Source organism: Agrilus planipennis, unplaced genomic scaffold (genome assembly GCF_000699045.2).
Source record: "Agrilus planipennis isolate EAB-ADULT unplaced genomic scaffold, Apla_2.0 scaffold23, whole genome shotgun sequence".
Lineage (NCBI taxonomy): Eukaryota > Metazoa > Arthropoda > Insecta > Coleoptera > Buprestidae > Agrilus > Agrilus planipennis.
Genome location: NW_020439044.1, coordinates 1,906,975 through 1,928,613, shown reverse-complemented (window position 1 = coordinate 1,928,613; position 21,639 = coordinate 1,906,975). Strand labels below are relative to the sequence as shown.

The following is a 21,639-nucleotide window of genomic DNA, read 5'->3' as shown; positions in this document are numbered from 1 at the left end:
GAGTGAGCGATGCGTCCGCGTGGACAGCTGCTATACAATAATACATTTCCATTTACCTCCTTCTCTATATCCATACAAAATATCTATCAAACAAATAAAATTAAAATTTTCTTTTGAAAAATGAAACTATTCCATCAGTATTTTCTTATGACGTTGTCACGTTCAATTATCGTCAGTAACCCGACTTTACAGACAACCGATTTTTTTTGTCTTAATAATTGCCACATCATAAAATCATCTTCGCCAGAAGATAACTAAACGCTGGTGTTCGTGCTCCTATCGCATTTGTAGGAAATTAAAGAAATGTTTAAGACATTTAAAGAGTAACATTTGCATCTTAGGTGTGCTGCCTCATTATATTATACGGCCACTTTCCGTTCATAAAATCAATATTTCGCTTCAGTAGCACGTGAAAACAGTTTGTAATAGACTATCACGAAGGAAGCAGAATTTTCGTAGTGCTATTTATAAAATGCAAAAGAATAGAAGGAAAAGCTTTGTTAGAATTTCTATTTTTAACCATAATTTCACAAAACACGTTATGTATTGAATTAAATTAACCTATTGCGGCTAAACTGCTAATCTGGCAAGCGAATTTCCTCATAGTCGTTACAGACGCTACTATCGTCGCGCTGAAATCGCGTAATTGTTCGTATATTTTAATAAGGTAACCGGTAAATAAAAGGTTAAAAACGTTCGAAATGTAATGCTACAGGCGAATGGTGAAGATACTGTGGATAGAGGAGGTTAAAAATGAAGAGGTATTAGAAACAATAGGAGAGCAGAGGACTCTGTAGAAGTCAATAAGAAATAGGCGAGATAAGTTAAGAGGAGTAGATTAGATTACTGTTCTCAAATAGTTAAGGATGTGGATTGTTTTAGTTTTGGGGAAATGCGAAGATTAGCTTAGGATAGGAAAGAGTGGAGGTGCGTGTCGAACCAGTCTTAGGACGGACGACCTTATGATGGTGATAAACCAGTAACCAGTAACCAGCAACTGATGGAAAGTCGCGTTACAGTCGCCTGATTGACACGACACCTGCAGAATACTCATCTACCACGCTCGCCGCCCGGATTTAGTTCCAGCCCAAATCACACTGATTTTATTTGTGTTAGATAAAATCAATTGGTCGAATATCAACCACACGTGATAGCACAAATTCAAATGCATACATCGTTTCTAACTTACACCAAATAATGTCGCTCACTGCTCCGACGAAAAGATTTGTGCATCCTTTTTGAACTCTACCTCCGTTGGGGTAAAAATCTACATGGCCCATAGGTTGCCAGGAACCAAGTCCTCCTAAAATAAGGTTTTCACCATTGCTGTGTATGACGTCTACGAATTTAGCATCTGCTTGATCTAGACGAGCCCTTGGATCTTGCAATTCGAAAAGGGGTCCAGCAGGATCTAGTCCTTTTTAAGATAAAAATTAATAATACGTGTCATTCAAAGAGAATATTAGATATTAGATACTCTATATCCCTGTTCACCATAAAAGGAATAATTACGAAATTGTAGGTAATGAGCTCTAATTAAATTTAGTAAACCTAACACCCTGTATGGTAATAGGTACTGAATTAAATTACTAGTAAAAGTCAAGCAAACTCTTCTCCTTTATAGTCTTTAAAAGACAACAGAAATAGAATGAAGTATGCTTTTGATCTGCTTTGCATTCAGATCAGACACGCCTGAAGCAAAATTTGCCGATGAATGTGGTGAAGGTAGTGTAAAGAAGGAATGACTTAGAGAAATAATGGCTTATATTATTCTACATACCAGTTATTCTACTCAAGTTTCCCAACTCATAGCCTGCAAATCCTGCCACATGAGCCCCTAAACTAAATCCGATCAAATGCATAGTATCCTCCTTTAGCATCACGTTGTCGATAAGTCCCTTTAAAAGCATAGACAGCTGTTTCCCTACTAAGCGAGTATTTGCAGCAGCTTTTACATAGTTTGGAAGTTCTGCTCCATTTGCCCAGTCTACGCATATAATATTTGTTTCTTCCTGAAACAAATCGACCACTGATTACGCTGTAATTATGAATAAATAGGATAATTTACAACGATTCAGAAAAAAGTAATAATAGTTATTACATCAACTGTTCCTACGTTTATCACTCCAATATTGAACATAGTCGATAACCAACAATTGCTTTCTTTGCTGTAATGTACTGGGCGGATTATCAGAACCTTTAACTAATTATATATATTTGGAATATATGAATTGATGGGTATGCCCTTTCTAAATAATCTTAATTGGAACCCATATACGATTATAGCTGAAGTCGCTATTGGCATTCTTACATTTTCTTTTACATGCCAGATAGTGGAAATGTAAGCTTTAAATAACTTTTAAAATTCTACAATCTATTTCAATCTTGCTTAACTTTACTTATTCTGGAACTACTATTTTTAACATGTTGGTTTTAATAACAAATATAATATTTAGTTATACATAATATTTTCAATTACTTGCTTACTTATTACTTCAAATATTGCCAAATCTATCATGTTTTATAGTTGCCTTATTAGTGCGTAAAAATATTCAAATGTTCAAACCCTTTGGTCATTTTTGAAAATACAATGCCGTCCCTTTTAACACGTTTTACTTTTGTTATTCAGTAAACAAGTTATTCAGTTATTTCTCATTATTCGAACACTATTTGTGTATCCAAAGGCTATATCCGAAACCTTTTTACTTTTCCACTAAATCTAACGACTCTATGGAACCTTATATCGGCGTTCCTCATGTCATACTAGAGACGAAATATGCGTTGATAGTTGATACCCACAAAAAATGAACACTCTCAGGTATAACTGCTGATTGATATTGAGCTTGAGCCTATCTATTAGATAGTTACATTGTTATATTGTCTACTGCAAAGCTGAAAATGCAAAATGCAACAATGTATCTATTATTACATCCATGTAATCTCAGCTTTTCATTAAATAGAAAAAGTATCCAGATACAGGTACAGGATACATTTAGCAACCAAAAGCGTGCGTATCTTGTTTTGTATTCGTATGCGATATCCCCATACGTAACCAATATCCGAATCGTGATATAATAAATAATGGTGAAATATTTCGAATTTTGAGATTAAACTCACTACTAAAATGAAATACTTTTACCAAATTCTTGTGATTTTAAACGCATTTAATCCAAACAAGTATTAATTTAATCCAAAATCAAATTTGTTCTTTTTACATTCGTGGTGTCACCGATATTGTTTAAACTAATGGAACTTTTAGGAAATAGTTAATATTAGTCTGTAATAGGCAGAGCAGAAGGTATCTAAGAATATTGTGCTTGTGAATATAATAGATACACTTCGTTTACTTTCTGTAGCGATGTGACCTTCAGTTTGACCGGTGCAAAGTAGAAAAGAACAGCACTAAGCCAGAAAAGGAAGAAGACAACTCTCGGCCAAACTCTTAACTAGTGAGAAGCATATAATCCATACAGTACGGCACCGAAGAATTGACCATTTTATCCACTACAATTTCATTGCTCAAATGTGCTGTTATTGGTACCATTTACTACTGAAAATATCAACGAGATGTTTATTTATATTTGAAGACATATTAAAGGCTTTAACGCTTGTTTTTGACTCGCACTACTATTCATGATTGAACAAAACTTTTGGCAGGTACCGTATGAAAAAGCGCGCATTCAAGACATTGGAAGAGGTACATCGCTAGAGAAAGTAAATGAAGTTTTAGATTCTATTCATTCGAAATAAGAAGTTAGATACATAGTTGCTAGGAAACCTAGAAATCCTCTAAAAAAAATCAAAATAGATTGAATAGTGAAAAAGAGCATTTCACTTATAATTCATATATTGAAAAGAACACACAATTCAAAGTTAAAAAGTTGCTTGTGTCTCTTTAATTTTTCTAAGAACATGTTTCAAATGCACCTACCTATAATATTTGTTTATAGGATATAATTGTTTCAATCTATTCGAAATAACTGCAATTAGTTAGACATTGGGATGGTGATATGTAAATGAACTGAATTAATTATTTAACGTATTCGTGTTTCTCGTTTGTAAGATTTTTTCGCATAAAATTCAATTAGTAAATATGTCAAGGAAATAGCGTGTTTCAGAAAATCCTTTATGAGTACTAACTTCATAATATAAAAGAAATGACTGGCGATTTTTATCAGACGAATTAATGGTGCTAAAAGTGTATTGTATGAATTATAGCTTTCGTGAGTAATTGGATTCAAACAGTTTCATTTAAATATTCTGTCAAAGTCAAAATGTCAATTCACCCTCAAAATATTAAAAGTACGTGTATGTTTTACAGGTTGGGGGTTTTTATTTAATTCAATTTGGGTTTCACTTGTTTATTTTTCTTGTTAATCTGATAAACTCAACGATGTTTATTGTAGAGATGGGCCGGGTACCTGGTCTGGATCCAGTACCCGGCGGATCCGCCACTTTTTGTAGGATCGGACCAGCTGCTTGATAATGACACAGGGTATACGACAGTGTCGGGTGATTCCGCCAAAAAAAAAATACAAACACCAATAATAATAATTTAATAAGATAAGTATAGTAAAACAGCTACCTAATGGAAATTGATAATTAAGATTCTATTAAATAGTTCTTACTATTTTACTTTTTTTCGTGACAATTTTTGTCGCTTGTTGACTAATTAACAATAATTATTAGTATGATTTTATCAGTTTGCAGACTTCTAGTGTTTACAAATATTATAGGCTCATTTCAACGGTTTTAATTCAACCATTTCGCTGAAAATCCACTCACTAAGAATTAAAATTTCATTGGCTTAGTGTTTAAACGGTAATTACAACGAGACTTAATGAGATTTGTGACGTTGATGAGGGTGGCATTTAATATAAAGCCCGCCAGAACAAAGACATGAACCATTAACCGTAATGGTTTTTCCTAATACCCGACCGGTATCTGACTTCCGATGAGAGACCCCGGAGGACCTAGCGGCATGGCCCAAAGGTTTTAGTCCATTGTTTAGCATTCGATAGGGCGCCAGTTCGATTCCGAATTCGTCTGCCTTGGTCCAAGAGTTTTTCTGTGGTTTCCTTGGATCACTTAGGCAAATGTTAGGGTAGTATTATTCCACAGATAATCTTCATCCTTTTCTGTATTTATTTCGTCCGTCTCATCTTTCTCATCCGAACCACCACCCACCCACCCATTCCCACGATTGCTGAAAGGAGGCCGAAGAGGGCCTTCCGCCCTACCTTCCAGCGTAATCTGTAGGGACTGCCCACCCACCAGCATTACTGGCTGGTCGAAATTAAACACCCAAAAGTTTTTTTGTCCCCGGAGGAAGAAGGAAACCTTAACGACTATACCCATTCTAGGTTATGTTTGTGTTGTATAAAGTTAGGTAGGATAATAAGTAAGAAACTAACAAGTTATCCAAAAAAACGCAACTTCCTTTTGACTTACAGTTTCGCTTTAGGAAGGAACTGTCTACCTTTGACGCCCTTGTCATCCTGCGGAAATGGATGAAGAAAATAAGGAAGCTCTTTCATCGGCATAGCTTCTTGAAGGCGCTAATCGCATGTGGTGTGAAAAATGCTTTCAATAGTACCAGGTAGGACTGCTTAGTGCGAGGCCTGAGGAGAATGAATGCCCCAAATTCAGAAAGAGCGGCTTAGCTGCCTCGCGCAAAAGAAGATACTGTTGAAAGGAAGTAGGCTGTCAACAAACATGGGCGTATCACGGGAACGCATACACGCGCCAATATAAAAAGTAAGAACTACGTATGGAAAGTCCTTACGCCGGATACCTGGCCTACGTAGATGACCTAGCAGCTATCGTTACGGCTAGTGGCACAGAGGAGTTGAAGCTCAAAATTAGCAGTATAATGGAAGCCGTTAAAGGGCGGATAAGATTCAGCATCTCTAAACTGCGAAAAAGAAAACAAAAATGTTTGTTTTGGCCGAGCAAAGAAAAGTTGACGAAATTACTTGTCAAGCTAAAAGATCAAAAGGATGTAGAAGATAAGATACCTGGGAATTACACTCACAAACATTTAAATACGAATATTACAACTGCAGTCAACGCCAAGTGTTAGTCTCTCATGAAGTTAATATCCACAGAAGGAGAACTCAGAGTAGTTAAGTTTATTTATCCCATACTGCATTTATAAATCGTTATTTCTTTGTCACTGTATTTATATCACTCTGCATTCGCTTGTATTTTACTCCCTTTATTTATATATTGTCATCTAATTCATTTTTTCTCGAAGGCTCTCGAACTTCTTTTGTACGTATGTGTCATTCATTTATTATTTCGGCGTCTTTATTAAAACAGTTACCGACTATTAACTTACGGTTGCACCGTAGGTAATCATTTTATCTGTTTTATTGCATAAAAGCTTGTAGCAGCCTCTATTAAAATGGAAAAAGAACAGTCATGCTGCTGGCATGCTAAACAAAGCTGTCACTTTATATCACTGGGACTGGCAGAACCACGTTTACGGAAGCTGGATATTGTCTGGATTGAGCTCGGCACAAAAAATTGGCAAACAAGAACTCAAAGTGCCGTAGAAAGATGTGGAGAAAATGACTCAATGATAAAGGTGCGTTAACCCTGCCTAATCGACTAATACTGTAAATATGGTATGAAAGGTTTTTTCCTCTCCTCAGCGTCAGAGACTATAATGAGCTTTCCAAATTATTAGACACTACTTTTTTTTTTGAAAAAATATTAGTAGTTACAATATTGAAACTCTAAATTCGAAATTCAAGGTGCCTCTAAAGGATAAAATGCTTTCAGACATAATTTTTATCTTCACAAAGTTCAAATTTGATGTCTCTTTGGTTTTGTTTCTTACACTAAATAGGATGCTCACTGCAATGAATACCCTAGAAGGGTTATACCGGCATGAAAGCATCAGCCTCCAAAGACGTGAAATTTTAGCAGGAATCCCACTCTATCGGCGTCTCAGGGCAGCTGGGGTGCATAAAACGTTTTACTCATAAAATAAAAGAAGGTTGGGTGGGGTAGGTTAGGTTATAGTGAATAACCTTTCTCCCCTCTCGACAGGGGACCTTTTCTAATAATCAAATGCAGTATTTTTTGCCGTATCTATAAAATATTCATTTACAAAAGCCTTTTTATAACACCATGCCACTGATTTTTTTAAGTAGGTTTTCCATAATTGATACATTTTGAGCCGTTTTCATGAAAAAAGGCGAAAAATCGTGACAAGAATTCGTACTATTCCTTTACTTACATTAGCAAGTAATGCACTTCGCATTTCATAGACCCATATATGACTACAATGACTTCCAAATCCATGAATAATCACTTTCGTTGGAAGACTTGCATTGAAACCTTGCTTCGCCCATTCAAATGCGGCAGAAAAATTACCGAACGGTATTTCGAGATGTGGCGTGCTGCTTCGCTTACGACTATTGTGACTGGGGTACATTAAAAATTTAGTACTTATTTCTTCTGGTGTACTAGGTAACATGTCAAGGTATTCGAAAGGGCCTGATGACTCGAAGCATCCCAAATCGGGGTAGCAAACGCTAGGTTCCTCTCTTTTCTTCCTAAAAAAGAAGAAAAGGTTTAGATTGATAAAATGAGTTAATAGAATAAAAGGAAATCTTTTACAGGGATGTTCAATTCAAAAACATTTCTGGCATTCTCTATAGCAAAAGGTAGAATCCCGAATGGGAGCAAAGCAAACCGATTACAAAAAACGTTACATTTACAAAAATTATTGTAGGGTTAATTTCAATACATTAAAGTGAATTAATTTTTACTACTACAGATAACCTCAAATTAATGACGAAAAATTGTTCCTGCTGTCACGCTCTCGCCGGGAATCGAACCCAGGTCCCTAGTTTATGCGCCATTGCTCTACCACTAAGCTACGAGAAGTTATCTGTAGTGGTAAAATTATTGAAATTAACCATACAAAAATTGTTCTAAATGTTTCATTGTTAATGACGATTACACATTAGTTCAATGATTCTGTGACTTCTATATAGTCCTTGTTACTACTGTAACCTCTTGTAGCTTAGTGAGCAATGGTGCGTAAAGTCAGGGGCCTAAGTTTCATTCCTGGCGAGAGCGTGATAGCAGCAACAATTTCTCGTCATTAATTTGAGGTTATCTGCAGCAGTAAATATTAATTCTCTTTAATATAAGATAATTTCGGTGCACTTGAATTGAGCACAGAAACGATTTTGCGTAGTCGTATCTTGATATTTCACCATCATTTAGTTAGCTTTATTTTTTGATCAATAAAATTAATTTTTAACAGTATTTTTCGTCTTAATTTTTTTTTTTTCAACTTGGTTAACTGAATTTATTTTTATGTGTCTGAATTTCAATCAGAACCTTTAAAAAACAATTGATATTGTGATGCGAAGAGACGTTTTCCTTCTTAAATTTCGAATGGAATGCCTCGCAAGTGTTGGTTGTTCTACAGACATTAGAAGACTATTCGGCCCAAATTTTATTGAAGACATGTTATTTATTGTACAAGAGAATGATAACTATAATTGCATAAAGGTAGTCCCTTGTTTTTATTAATTTCTCCCGCCCTTTACAAACCAGTTAAATTTGGCAACATTACAACGTTAATGTTGTTCTTATCATCGGTAATTTTATTTGCTACCTGTATGATCCCTGTGCTCAATTCCATTCTTGATACACTAACCCTCGATAAATACTTGTTTACCTGCTTACGCCCTGTGCTCAATTCGAGTGTCACCGATAATTTTTGTAGAATATAATTATTCCATTTTTTCCAATTATATTTAAATTTTGAACATTAATTCGAATATAGTAGTACCTACAGTATTTGCACTGTCCTATAAATAACCTATCTCACTCTTTTATGCATTTATCAATATCTTATATAGAAAAAGGCGTTTTTTTTGTCATTACCTATTGTGTTCATGTTTTCTGGAGTTTTGCTTCTTTTGCCATTCATTCATAGAAGTTAATATTGCTCTATAAATTTCAATATCATTTCTTTCATCCAATTCCTCCAAAGCTGGGCTTGCCCATAGTCCACCTTCAACTGCAACAAAAGAAAAATTTATTAAGATATTGTACAATTTTAGATTATATCAGCGATTAATTTAGAAATTCGAAAACGTTTGTTAAATGTGCATCTTCGGGGTGCGGCACAGTACGGATGTGAAACATGGACGATGGGCGCGGCGGAAAAGAAAAGGTTAGAAGCGTTCGAAATGTGGTGTTTCAGGTGAATGATGAGGATACCGTGGATAGAAATGAAGAGGTATTAGAAAGAATTGGAGAACAGAACACTCTATGGAAGTCAATAAGAAATAGGCGAGATAGGTTGGTAGGATACCTTCTTAGGCATAAAGGTCTAGGCAGATACATATTAGAGGCAGAAAAAGGAGTTAGGAAAGGTAGAGGCTACATTAGATTACATTAGAGTACTGTAGTTTTAGAGAAGGTTAGCTCAGGATAGGAAAGAGTGGAGGTGAATGTCCAACTAGTCTTAGGACTGACCACCTCATGATGATGATGATATGAAGTAGATAAGTGAGCACGAGCTTCTCAGGGCATTGTTGCTTCTATGTCTAATTTGATCGGTACATACTAAATTGATCTTAATCTATCTTAAAATAATAATAATATCAACTTGTTGTATGTATATAGTGATCCTTGAACAATATAATCCTAATCAATTGGCATGTAATTAGTAGAATAGATCATAGACAATTCCTTCTTGGCAGGAGGTTGAACATTTCATTTGTTTTAATTGATTTTTGACAATTTCCGGTAAATTAATTTGTATTGATATTGTTACAAGTCTCTAATTGTGGCAAAAGTCATAAACTTACGATATGTAGTTGCTTTCAACATATCAAATTTGTTTTTTCCCGTAATGATTCCATCTATTAGCTTATCATACGAAGAAATTTATTAATTTTAAAACAAGGAAGAACAAATAAAGCCTAACGAGTGTTATAAAGCAATCTAATTAACACACGGTCAGTACACACATGTTGTCCTATTTACACGTGAGTCCACTCCCAGTTTCGATTTTTTAATCTTAGCAAAGTTCAAGAACCTTTAATTACCTAAACCTCATTTACTTACATTACATACTAGTATGCATTAAGTGTGATTAATTTTTTGATGTTATTCTTTGTTTGTTATTAAAAAGAAATTGACAAGGATTGATTACATCAGTTTAAAATGCAAAAAAAATATTTTAATTTATTGTTAAAACTGAGATGTACTGTGATGTATCAATCAAATATATTTAAAGTTCATTAAATAATTGTATTAAAAATCATTAAAATAATTCACAATTTGGGCTTGAGAAATAAAATTGTTATTTTAAAATGTTATTAGAAGTTTACCGCCATCTACCGATATCTGCTGATATTTCGAAAGTTGTGCGAAGACATACGTACGAATTTACATTTTTACGAATTGATAATTCGCATGGTGCGTACTTTAAAGTTGCTATACTAAGATTTGTTCTATCACAAACGGTATACGTGTTAGGTACGTGCACCAAATTAATAAAGAACGGTAAATTCCTGGCTATAAAATTATCAAAATTGTCATTATTTCTCTTCCACTGTTTATGCCGTAGCCTCGTCATGAGTAATAATTATATTTCAAGGAACTAAAAACTGAATATGAGCGACGCATTATCAAATTTAGGAAAATATAAAGGCATAATTGATTAAAGCACATTTACACCTAGTCACACACATTTGTTCCCATCCATGTACCTCTTTCCATATACGAAATCTGTTCAAAAAGTATTGCGAACTTTTTGTGCCTTTTCAAAAATAATTTATTTATTCATGAATATCTATTCTGTCCCCTTCAAAGTAATCCCCACCACTTGTGCTAACGTTTTTTCCAATCCTCAAAGCACTTCAAAAAATCTGTTTTTATGATCTTGTTCAGCTCCTCCTTCGATGTTGTCTTTATCTCCTCAATTGTAGCATAGCGTCGTCTTTTCATGGACCTCTAAAATTCGCGCACAAGCAACCATTCCCCAAATCCTAACGCTTCTGGCTGGTTGCTTTGCGCATAACTTGCAGGTAATATTCCTTATTAATCGTTCTACCCTGTGGCAAGAAGTCATGATGCACCACGAACCTTCAATCGTAAAAAACTGTAAGCAAAACCTTCACATTCAACTTAACTTGGCGCGCTTTTTTCGGTCTTGGTTCGTGCGGCAGCTTCCATTGGGATGATTGAGTTTTGGTTTCCATATCACAACCATAAACCTATTCACGAGTTATGACCCTCTGGAGCAAATTTGGGTCATAGTGGACAGAGACTAACAGTTCCCTAGCAATGTTAAAGCGGTGCTGGTTTTAGTCGAAATTGAGCAATTTTGGTACGAATTTCGCGGCGGCCCATGACATGCCCAAATCATTAATAAAAATCGAATGACAGGAGTCAATCGATATGTTTAGGTCCTCAGCAACTTCTCTAGCGGCAATTTGACGATTGGTCAATACTACCTTCTTCACTTTATCAATGTTTTCGTCTATTGTTGACGTGCTCGGGCGTCCGGCACGCTTTTTGTCGATCATATCTTGTCGGCCCTGCGAAAAGATTTTGTACCATAGATGAACGTTGCTTCTATCCAAGGTAGCTTCACTATATGTCACAGTTAAGATTTGGAATGCGTCCGCGTACTTAATTTTGTTTTTCACACAAAATTTGATATAGATCCTTTGATCCGTGTTTTGGAATAAGCAAAATTCGAAAGCAAGCCAAAACACGTGCAAGCAAGTTAAACATTCAACATGGCTACACTTATCGGTATAAGAGAGAGACATGAGGCATGAGTACCAATAATACGCCACAAAAAAATAAACGGAAATCGGATATACGTAACCCTAGGAAATTCAAAATTCCCGATACTTTTTGAATAGACCACGTACACATAATGTAATCGTAATCATGGGTTGATGTAAATTCCGTTTGAAATACACTAATGGCCTTCTAAGGGTACGTAAATTCCGTCCGAGGTTTTTTGTAGTCGTACGTAAATTCCATCCGATTTACCTTAACGTTTACTTCAAGGTGCAGAACTGCTTTATCATGCGACCAAAGTTTACGTGGATTTTACATTTAAAGTTGTCCAAAATATTTTTACCATGTAAGTATTTACTTTCCATGCCTTGTAACATGATTCATATGTAGGCACGTTTCGTATTTTCCTTACTTCCCGATAAAACTGCAGAGACCTATATTAAATGCCTTAAATGTATCAGTTTTCATCACAAAATATTTTTGTGGATTTCGAGACAGCAATTCATAATGCAGCATAATCTATTTTGATTAAATTAAGGACAAAAGTTTGTATTTTCGACTAGGCTAAGGTTGATATTGAAAAATTAAATTTCTTCCACTGAATATAGAACGAAATCCGAAGTAGTAAGACTTATTAAGTGTTTTTTTACCCGTGTCTTAGACTTAACGATGTTGTTCATGGTTTCACTGACTATTTAATGGCACTTCCTCCGGATGATTGGCAAGTGAGTGATTTTTATGAATGTATACTAGAAAATTATATATTTGAGGAAACAGCTTTTCCTCTAAAAAAATGGGAAAAGTTTTCTTGTTCGACTTCCGAATGATACTAATTAAATTTTTTGCATTAATAGACTTTAATATACTATTATCGGGTTTGTAAGATTTTCAAACTGCCGCATTACGTTTATCGTCCCCATTAAGTGCAGGTATATATTGATCGGTAATAAAAATCGTCGGACCAGAATTTACGTTTTCCGGTAATCATTAGGATGATTGACTAATATTGAGTATGCACTTTGGCAAATTATAATTTCAACAGACCTTTGATATTGTGATAATGAATCATGCTGAGAACATAATGATTATCCAGGTTTTTTACTGACATTATATAGATGAATATAAAGGTCACCACAATGAAACATTGCGCCACGGATTAGTAAACAGTACAAGCAATAAGTGCTCATATATCTTCTTGTAAAGAGATAATTAAATTAATTATACGGAATCTGAATGCTAAGGGGGTGCGTTTTTAAGTTCGCGGAATGGGTAGATAAGGCATTAGTGAGGGTATTCACTCGAGTCATTACGAATTAAATTACAAATAAATCTAAAATTATTTAAAATCAAGTATGGATCAAAATAGACTCAGCGGATTGGCATTAATTTCAATAAAAAATGATGTGTCAATTATATTAAATTATAACGATTTAATTTTTACTTTTGCAGAAATTAAAGCTAGAAAATCTATTTGGTTTTTACATTGATATTTATATAGTTTTACTTTGAATTGTACGACACATGTTTTGTTTGTATATATTAGGTAGATTTGCATAAATAAAAATTTCAAAAGAAAAGTTTTTTATATCGGTATATACACGACCATGAGTATTTTTAAGGGTGGCTATTTAATATTTTGCCCAGAACGGCCTTAACGACCCTGAATGGCAGTTTTGTGCAAACAAAACGGGAGTGTTTAAAAGTATAAAAATTAGAAACCTTCGTCATAAAATGTACAGTATTAGGAACCCTAATTTATAAAAATGCGAATGTTGCATTTGAGTCACACTCATTCTATTATATAAAGTTATACACTTCTGGGTGTATGTCAATGCTCCCAAGCCTTTATCAACATTAAATTTTTCTAGAATAGTTTTTATTGTTTCATCTTTTTTTACGTATTCAATTCTTATTTTCTTTTGCAAATAACCAATTTTATCAAGTAAAAACTTCTCATGATTTTCGGCGGAATTGTCAAAACACGTGATTTTCCTTTTTAAATTATGACGGTCTTTTAACTTCTTTAATTTTAAACAGGCTAGTTTTCTTGTGCAAAATAATAATTGAATTAACTAAACTAAAAAATAAACAATAAACAATGCTAAACCTATTGTACATAAGCTCACATATTTATTAAATTTTACCTAATAGTATAGGAGCGCGCAAATAATATCGGCGCTACGAGCACGACACCATTAATTTCAACCCCTTCTTTCTCCTTAGTTACCAAGATTTGGTGGGACTCCTCTCTCCCTATCTAAACACCCCAAAATAGCAAAAAAAAAGTCACTTTCTGTATATAATAGTAAAGTATATTCATTGAATTTAAAAGTTAACGCGCGTTTTTCAGTGCTCCCGCTCCTTTAAATAAGATTTGATGAAATTTTGCTGAACCTCTCTCCCCATTTTGAGGTTATGTTTTAGTATTGGTGTAACTGATGAAGCTAAATGTGAGAATTAAGTATTCTAAGTTACTTTTATTCAAGATTAAATATTAACAACTCAAGTATACAAAGCATTAAGCTAACATTTTCAATATATTGTATTTTTATGATTACCTACCTACTTAAAAGCAGCTTAATATACCTAACGACAGCAAAATGGTTCTTTAATGTAGTACTTATGTATATTACTATTCATTGAATGAAGCTACTACTTCGTGGTAATTAAAGCATTTTATTTAATTTGCATAAACATTATAAAGACATAAATAAAATTATTAGACTAATAACGCAAACTCATTTGATACTCGATATTAGTGTCGATAACGCTATAGCTAGACTAATTATTATTATTGTAGTTTGAGTTTGAGCTTATTCAGACCTCTGAAAACACGGGTAATTCCTTGGATTTCCCCTTACAATTCCACTTACGATGCGAAGGAATGTTCTTGCGAGCATTGCGGATGGTAGCATTTTCTGCTTTTAAGGCACAGCACTCAAGAAAACGGCACCTACATCATATAGTCCGGAGCAGTAACTAGCTAAAAGAAACTTTACACTGATAAGACCCCCTAGTTCAGGCAAAAGTAGTAAGAAAGAAGTTCTACTGGACAAAAAAAGAATAGCTGGTTTGAGACATTTCGAAGGAGTATGCGAAGATTGCGAGAATTTGCATTTTTAAAATCTCATGTGTATGTCGACCACAATTTGACCCCATTAAACAGTGCTATTATTATTTGTGGTACATTATTTAATCTATAACCACCTTAAATTCAATAATCGTTTATTTTTATCATACTTTATTTTAAATAACATATGTTTACCTGCTTACGCCCTGTGCTCAATTCGAGTGTCACCGATAATTTTTGTAGAATATAATTATTCCATTTTTTCCAATTATATTTAAATTTTGAACATTAATTCGAATATAGTAGTACCTACAGTATTTGCACTGTCCTATAAATAACCTATCTCACTCTTTTATGCATTTATCAATATCTTATATAGAAAAAGGCGTTTTTTTTGTCATTACCTATTGTGTTCATGTTTTCTGGAGTTTTGCTTCTTTTGCCATTCATTCATAGAAGTTAATATTGCTCTATAAATTTCAATATCATTTCTTTCATCCAATTCCTCCAAAGCTGGGCTTGCCCATAGTCCACCTTCAACTGCAACAAAAGAAAAATTTATTAAGATATTGTACNGAATGAAATTCCGATGTACTAGAAAATGTATATAACTAATGCTTTCTGTGAATAAAATACTTTAACATATCAGTCCGCCTCCGGCGGGCAGGGGTCTTACTTGAACTCCAATCAGTGATAAATCTACCTAACCAAAAAATGACGTCACCAAGTAGGTAATTATCCAAAATTGGGGTAATTTTGAAATATTATCGTCAAAAAATTTTTTTTTTATTTATGAAGTCATAAAAAACTGTCTTCCCCATCTTCTAATATCTAATTCTACTAAGTAGAATTACCGGAAATTGATGAAAATGTTTTTAGAGCGATTTTGGTCTGGAGCCCCAATTCTGGACAATTACCATAAATTGTTTATAAAAATGATTTGATTTCTTATTTTGTATATTTGATTGTGTAACCGCCCCATAAGGAAATACGTTGCTTGTAGTTATAAGATAGTTTCTTGTGTAGAGTAAAACAAAAATGAAGCTGTTTGACCTTGTCTTTAAGCCTATATTTATATATTGCAAAAACCTTGAGACAGCTACTAAATGCTACATTGACAGCATTTTTTTTATGTAGATAAGTCAAATGTGTACTTATCATGAACTTCAGAAATGAGTATGATTTACAACTAACTTATGGACTGACGTTACTATGCGCTGATTGGTATTTTAAATTACGTTTCAATTTATATGTTGGGGCGCAATTCATGATGCGTCTTTTGAACAACGAAAACATTTGTGTATTTCGCAGTGTTAAGTTTTGTTTAACGTGCCTGCAACAAAGGAACGTTATCATTATTGTATTTAGGATTTTCCTCGGCAGGTAACGTCCCTTCGCGTTAGTCACCAGATGGGTCGATGGTCTTTCCATCCACAACAATATTCTGATTTTAGTCACGTAGTCACTAACCGTAGCCTAAGGTCAAAAACACCCCACTAACGTACCTCCACCCCCTATATTTTCTTGTTATATTTAAGCATTTTATCTATCTAATAATCTCATTAAGTTTTCATGTTTTCAACCATTTAGTTTTCTCTGCCAAGTTCAATCAATTATCTATTCAGTTCATCAGTAGTTCATTCATTGTAGTTATTTTTAAGTGTTTTTTTTTGGTGTTAGTTTAAGTGTATGTTGATTATTAAAAAGTTAAAAATCACATAAGTCGTTTACTGCTCGTACTGCTCCAAGAAGAATACCACCGATAGAAAATATTCGGCCGTTATATCTAAAAAATAGACTTCGATAAATTAATTTTTATCGAAGAGGGTTTAAGTGTTCCTTAGGAAAATCTAGGCCAGCAACACACCCGCAACATTCAACATNCTGCTCGTACTGCTCCAAGAAGAATACCACCGATAGAAAATATTCGGCCGTTATATCTAAAAAATAGACTTCGATAAATTAATTTTTATCGAAGAGGGTTTAAGTGTTCCTTAGGAAAATCTAGGCCAGCAACACACCCGCAACAATCAACATTATATAACGTATAATTAAAATATTTCGCAAAAAATAATCATTTTAGAATAAATCTTTCAGTAATGCACTATTAACGACTATCATTATTAAATTATAATTATAATTTCAGGGCAAGTTCCCCATATAACCCTAACGTTTTTTAACGTGACTTATCTTGGATATCTAGGAAGTTAGATAGCTCAGGATGGAAGGAGCACTAGAGATATAAAACAGGTCACTTCTATAATCACGAACGGTTAATTTAGAAATTCGAAGAATATTGTTAAAAGTGTAGATCTGGAGCACGGCGCTTTACGGGTGCGAAACGCGACTGAAAATAAAAGGTTAGGAGCGTTCGAGATGTAGTGTTTTAGGAGAGTGATGAAGATACCGTGGCTAGAAAGGTAAGAAATGAGGAGGTATTAGAAGAAGCAGGAGAGCAGGTAGCAAGACACTTTATCAGTCATGAAGAGCTAGTTAGAGACATATTAGAAGCAGAAACATGAGTTAAGAGAAAAAGAAGTAGACCTAGACTCGATTACTGTTCACAAATAGTTAGGAATGTAGACTGGTCCAGTTTTAAGGAAATACGAAGATTGGTTGAGGATAGAAAGAGTGAAGGTTTGTGTCTAAACAGTTTTAGGGCTGTCGACCTTATGATAATGGGTCTATATTTTAGGAATGTGCGTATTTAAACTTTTAATTTGGTACCAAACAATCATCAATCAAACCGTTAAACCTAAGGCGCTTCAAAAGAAGAGAGGCTACTTATGAAACGTAGTATCTTCCCTGGAGACATACTGAGATCCTGTCTCATTACTACCATATATGTAACAGCAGCGTCTTTTAGTCATCTTATTGTAATTACCAATGAAATTTTCGTTGATCGTTTTGTGGTCTATTTATTTCACTTTTACCTTTCCTTCTTCAAGGTTGTACTTTTTGTCGGTCAATAAAAAATAGGTCCTCACTAATCGTAAGGTAGCCTAGAAAACGAGTTGATGAATTTGTTTTGCAACACGTCTATCCATTTTAGTTTTCAAGGTCAATGCTAATGTTTACTGTATACTGACTGTTGTTGACAGCATTTAAGTACAGCAAGTAGGCCAACGAAAGTCGTCTGATATTTTTCTAAATCGCTCTGCCTATTGAATCCTCGTGTCACTTTCACATCTGATGTATCAGTTTCTTGAGAAAAACAACGGTTCGATTGGTTCCACTTTTAACAAAATAGATACAGCTTTGTTTTTGATTTGCAACTCNAAAAAAACCGGGCACTTCCGGAGAAACATACTTTATAGAATAATTAAACTACATCAATAGTTTTCCGCAAAAGTTATACCTAAATGATTACAGATTTTGTAGTTTCATTGAATTTGTTGCCACCTGAAAGCGAAATATGGATGCGAAAAAATATTACTTGGAATTGTTTAAAAAGAACTGCTTAATACTTCTCAATTTTTGGAAGTCTGTCGACCAATCGCAGCTCTTACGAACTTACATAGGAACTGGACATGACAATGCCTGACATTTCATCCTGATTGGACTTTGATGATGTTATTGAAAGGAGTGATAATAATTTAATATTATTATTGGATTATATTATTATTTAATATCTCTAAAAAATATCTAAATCGCTCTGCCTATTGAATCCTCGTGTCACTTTCACATCTGATGTATCAGTTTCTTGAGAAAAACAACGGTTCGATTGGTTCCACTTTTAACAAAATAGATACAGCTTTGTTTTTGATTTGCAACTCAAGGAGCCGCTGATTCTTTCCACTGATTTAAATATTCAAAAGTTGTATTTTCCTTCAGTACCAACATACATTATCCAACTTTAGCTAACGTTTAACAAGCAGACGATTAAATAATTTGATTATATTACAAAACTTGTATTTCAAACTGAAACAGAACTAATGATAGCTAGTTTTCTATCCTCAGAAGTTTAAATACATGAGTGTCGACAACCTTTGCAACAAAGAAACTTACAAATACACTGAATGCCATGATAAGGCGCGACGTTAAGCCAAAATGGAATCCCACGTGGCAATCTTATTTTTAATGGTCGAATTTTACTTACTGGTTAAATAAAATTGAATTTCTTTTCAAATAATCTTTCTTTGACCTCGGCAAAACTGTGTCTGCTAAACTTCATTCAAAGTGATTTCGTCACAATTCCTTCAGACTTATTAAATAACAGCTCAAATTCACTTAGTCATTGCCTTTCAAATCTCGATTCAGAATGCCGCAGAACTATTTTTTATAAGAATTACTAATCAGCCACACTCTCTTTCTGCTTTTGTACATACATACCATACACAATTGAAATCTTAATACAAACTGTTTGTCACTTGTAGTGCTAGTTTCAATAATTATAGTTCATTAATAAAATGCCATCAACCACCTGCAACGATACCTACCCGCCCAAATTTGGACCAGTTGGACAAAGTTGGAGGAGTTCAACTAGTATTTTTAATAAAATAAAATCAACAACAACAAGCATACGCTAAACAATATACAATCTACAATAAAATTTCCTCTTGTACACGCTCTCAATTGTACAATTTGTCACTTACCAGCTACTTAAACGATATTGTTTTCTTTTTTTTGGAATTTTCCCTTTTCAAGGCATGTAAATTGGTGACTTTTTTAAATCCATTATATATAATATACATTCTATGTATTCACAATGCTGAAAGCTTGTCTTATAGAGAATTTACTGCGCTTTAAAAGTTTCAATCACGCGTTAGTGCATGTTGAACATTTTGACCTCCGAAATTCACAATAGTCGTTTGTTATCTATCATTTATCTTTTGATGTTAGACAGTTGTAAGTTAAATATATGCGAAATTACTGTAAAATTTTACTTCTTGTAAAAAAGATTCCATAGATATAGTCTCTAACATCTGCTAAAATCCAAAGTCTATAGGATACAGAGAATTGAATTTGTTTGAATATTTAAAAATGGATAAACTTATATTTATAATTTAAAAAGATTTCATTCAAGCTGCATCTATACTTTATAAGTTTATAAGAAACATGCAATAATTAAAGAGACAAATGATAGAAAGAAAAAGGTACATAACAAGAGCTTAGTGGATTTTGAAGCGCAGACTGGCGTCATTGGAATCAGCTTTAAACAGTTCACTCATAAAAATTATTCGAGTTCTAAAAGAACTAACGCAAGAACGCAAAGACAGTAAACTCAAACTGTGTACAGAACTGAAGGGACGTTATGAACGTGAAGGTAATCCTCTCCTAGTGTGTAATGGAACATCGATTGACCATTTGAAACCAAAATTCGAAAGGAATGGAAGGTGAACTGGAATTCGCCTACCAGAAATAAACACCGCGTACCACTCATCAGCACACGTGCCTCTAAATAATGTAAAGCCAGTATGGAAAGAAAATCTATCAAAAATATGAAGTGCAAACTACCATCTAAAATAAGCTTTAACCAGATTTTCACTTGCATGGTTTACCCAAACAGGCAAATTACAAAAATAGATAGAAAATACTACAAATGGCGCGGTAAACGTCATCTGTAGTACGATGCTACATTTTAGGATTACGTATGCTCCAACAAAGTCCATTTAAATATATGGATATCTACTTGCTGAAACGAATCCCGGCGTAGCTAACCTCAACGTGATAGGAACGTTACCATAATCGAATAAAATAATTCGAAGTGGTCTGTATTCTGTCGAAACTGCCAGACGCAGATCGCGATTTCGATCTTTTTGGATCTCATCAAAGATCGAAATCGCGATCCGCGTCTGGCAGTTTCGACAGAACACAGACCACTTCGAATTATTTTATACAAAAATAGATATTCAGCAATAACGAAGAGGTCAAACAATGAGTGAGAATCCAGCATAAAGGAAAGAAAAATTTTTCATTGCGGTTTAAAAAAAATCATAATTGAGGCAATTTATCAACGTTGTTGGGGAATATTTGTAGAATTTAAAACGAATCTTATGAGCTATATTGGAACGGTTGCAATCAATTTACAACTTTGAATCGTATTTTCGAACTTGTTACTGCAGCGTGATAAGGGAGAGTTTACACAATGTTCGCATTGTTTTAGGACAAAACTCCGCCCACTGATTTATATTAGATATTTCAAAACACAATAACATAGTAACATAGTCCTCTCTACTGTATGAAAATTAATAAAAAGTAAATCCAATGTGAAATAAGATTAAAAAAAATCGAGTCGATTTTATTATTCCGAAAGATTTTTATTATACTTATACATAGGTAATAGTATGCTATTGGATGATTTTGTACTGAAATCTCCTAAATAATGGCGGCTCATAATACCCGTATGCATCTAGGTATTTGATTCACGGCAAAACATACACGTAATTTATGAAATTACCACAAGGAAAAATATATTCGTACTGATACTGTAACTTGAATGTTATTATTTATAGTAACCGGTTTAGTAGGAAAGTTTACGGACAAAACTGCAAGGTTTCCACTATATATACGTTTGCCAGTTTGTAATTACGTTCGTTATCGTTGTTTAATCGGTTTCATGTTTTTGGTATTTTCTAAACTTTGAACATCAAACTTTTTTAATTCAAAATTCATTGAAGTTTATATATAGAAAAACACACGAGTCAAATAATCAATAATGAATTACGATAATTTAAATTTTATTCACTATACCATAATAGTTTTCTTGGGTAAAAAATAATAAAGCAGTTAACCTTAAAATTTTATTATAAAAATTTATGTCAGAGTGTTTT

At 33.9% G+C, this 21,639-nt stretch overlaps 1 protein-coding gene across 2 annotated transcripts in view; it reads right to left on the bottom strand.

The window, feature by feature from the left end:
- Positions 1-21,639, bottom strand: part of LOC108741919 — a 119,213-nt gene that overhangs the window by 20,494 nt on the left and 77,080 nt on the right. Inside the window, exons 3-6 of one of the 2 annotated variants that reach the window (XM_025976840.1) lie at positions 15,271-15,406; positions 7,247-7,565; positions 1,781-2,012; positions 1,190-1,417 (exon numbers count right to left, since the gene is read on the bottom strand). In XM_025976840.1, the coding sequence (XP_025832625.1) occupies positions 1,190-1,417; positions 1,781-2,012; positions 7,247-7,565; positions 15,271-15,406 (915 nt within the window). Of the gene's footprint in view, positions 1-1,189; positions 1,418-1,780; positions 2,013-7,246; positions 7,566-8,913; positions 9,053-15,270; positions 15,407-21,639 lie in introns of those variants that run through there. The other variant, XM_025976839.1, reaches the window with a different exon arrangement.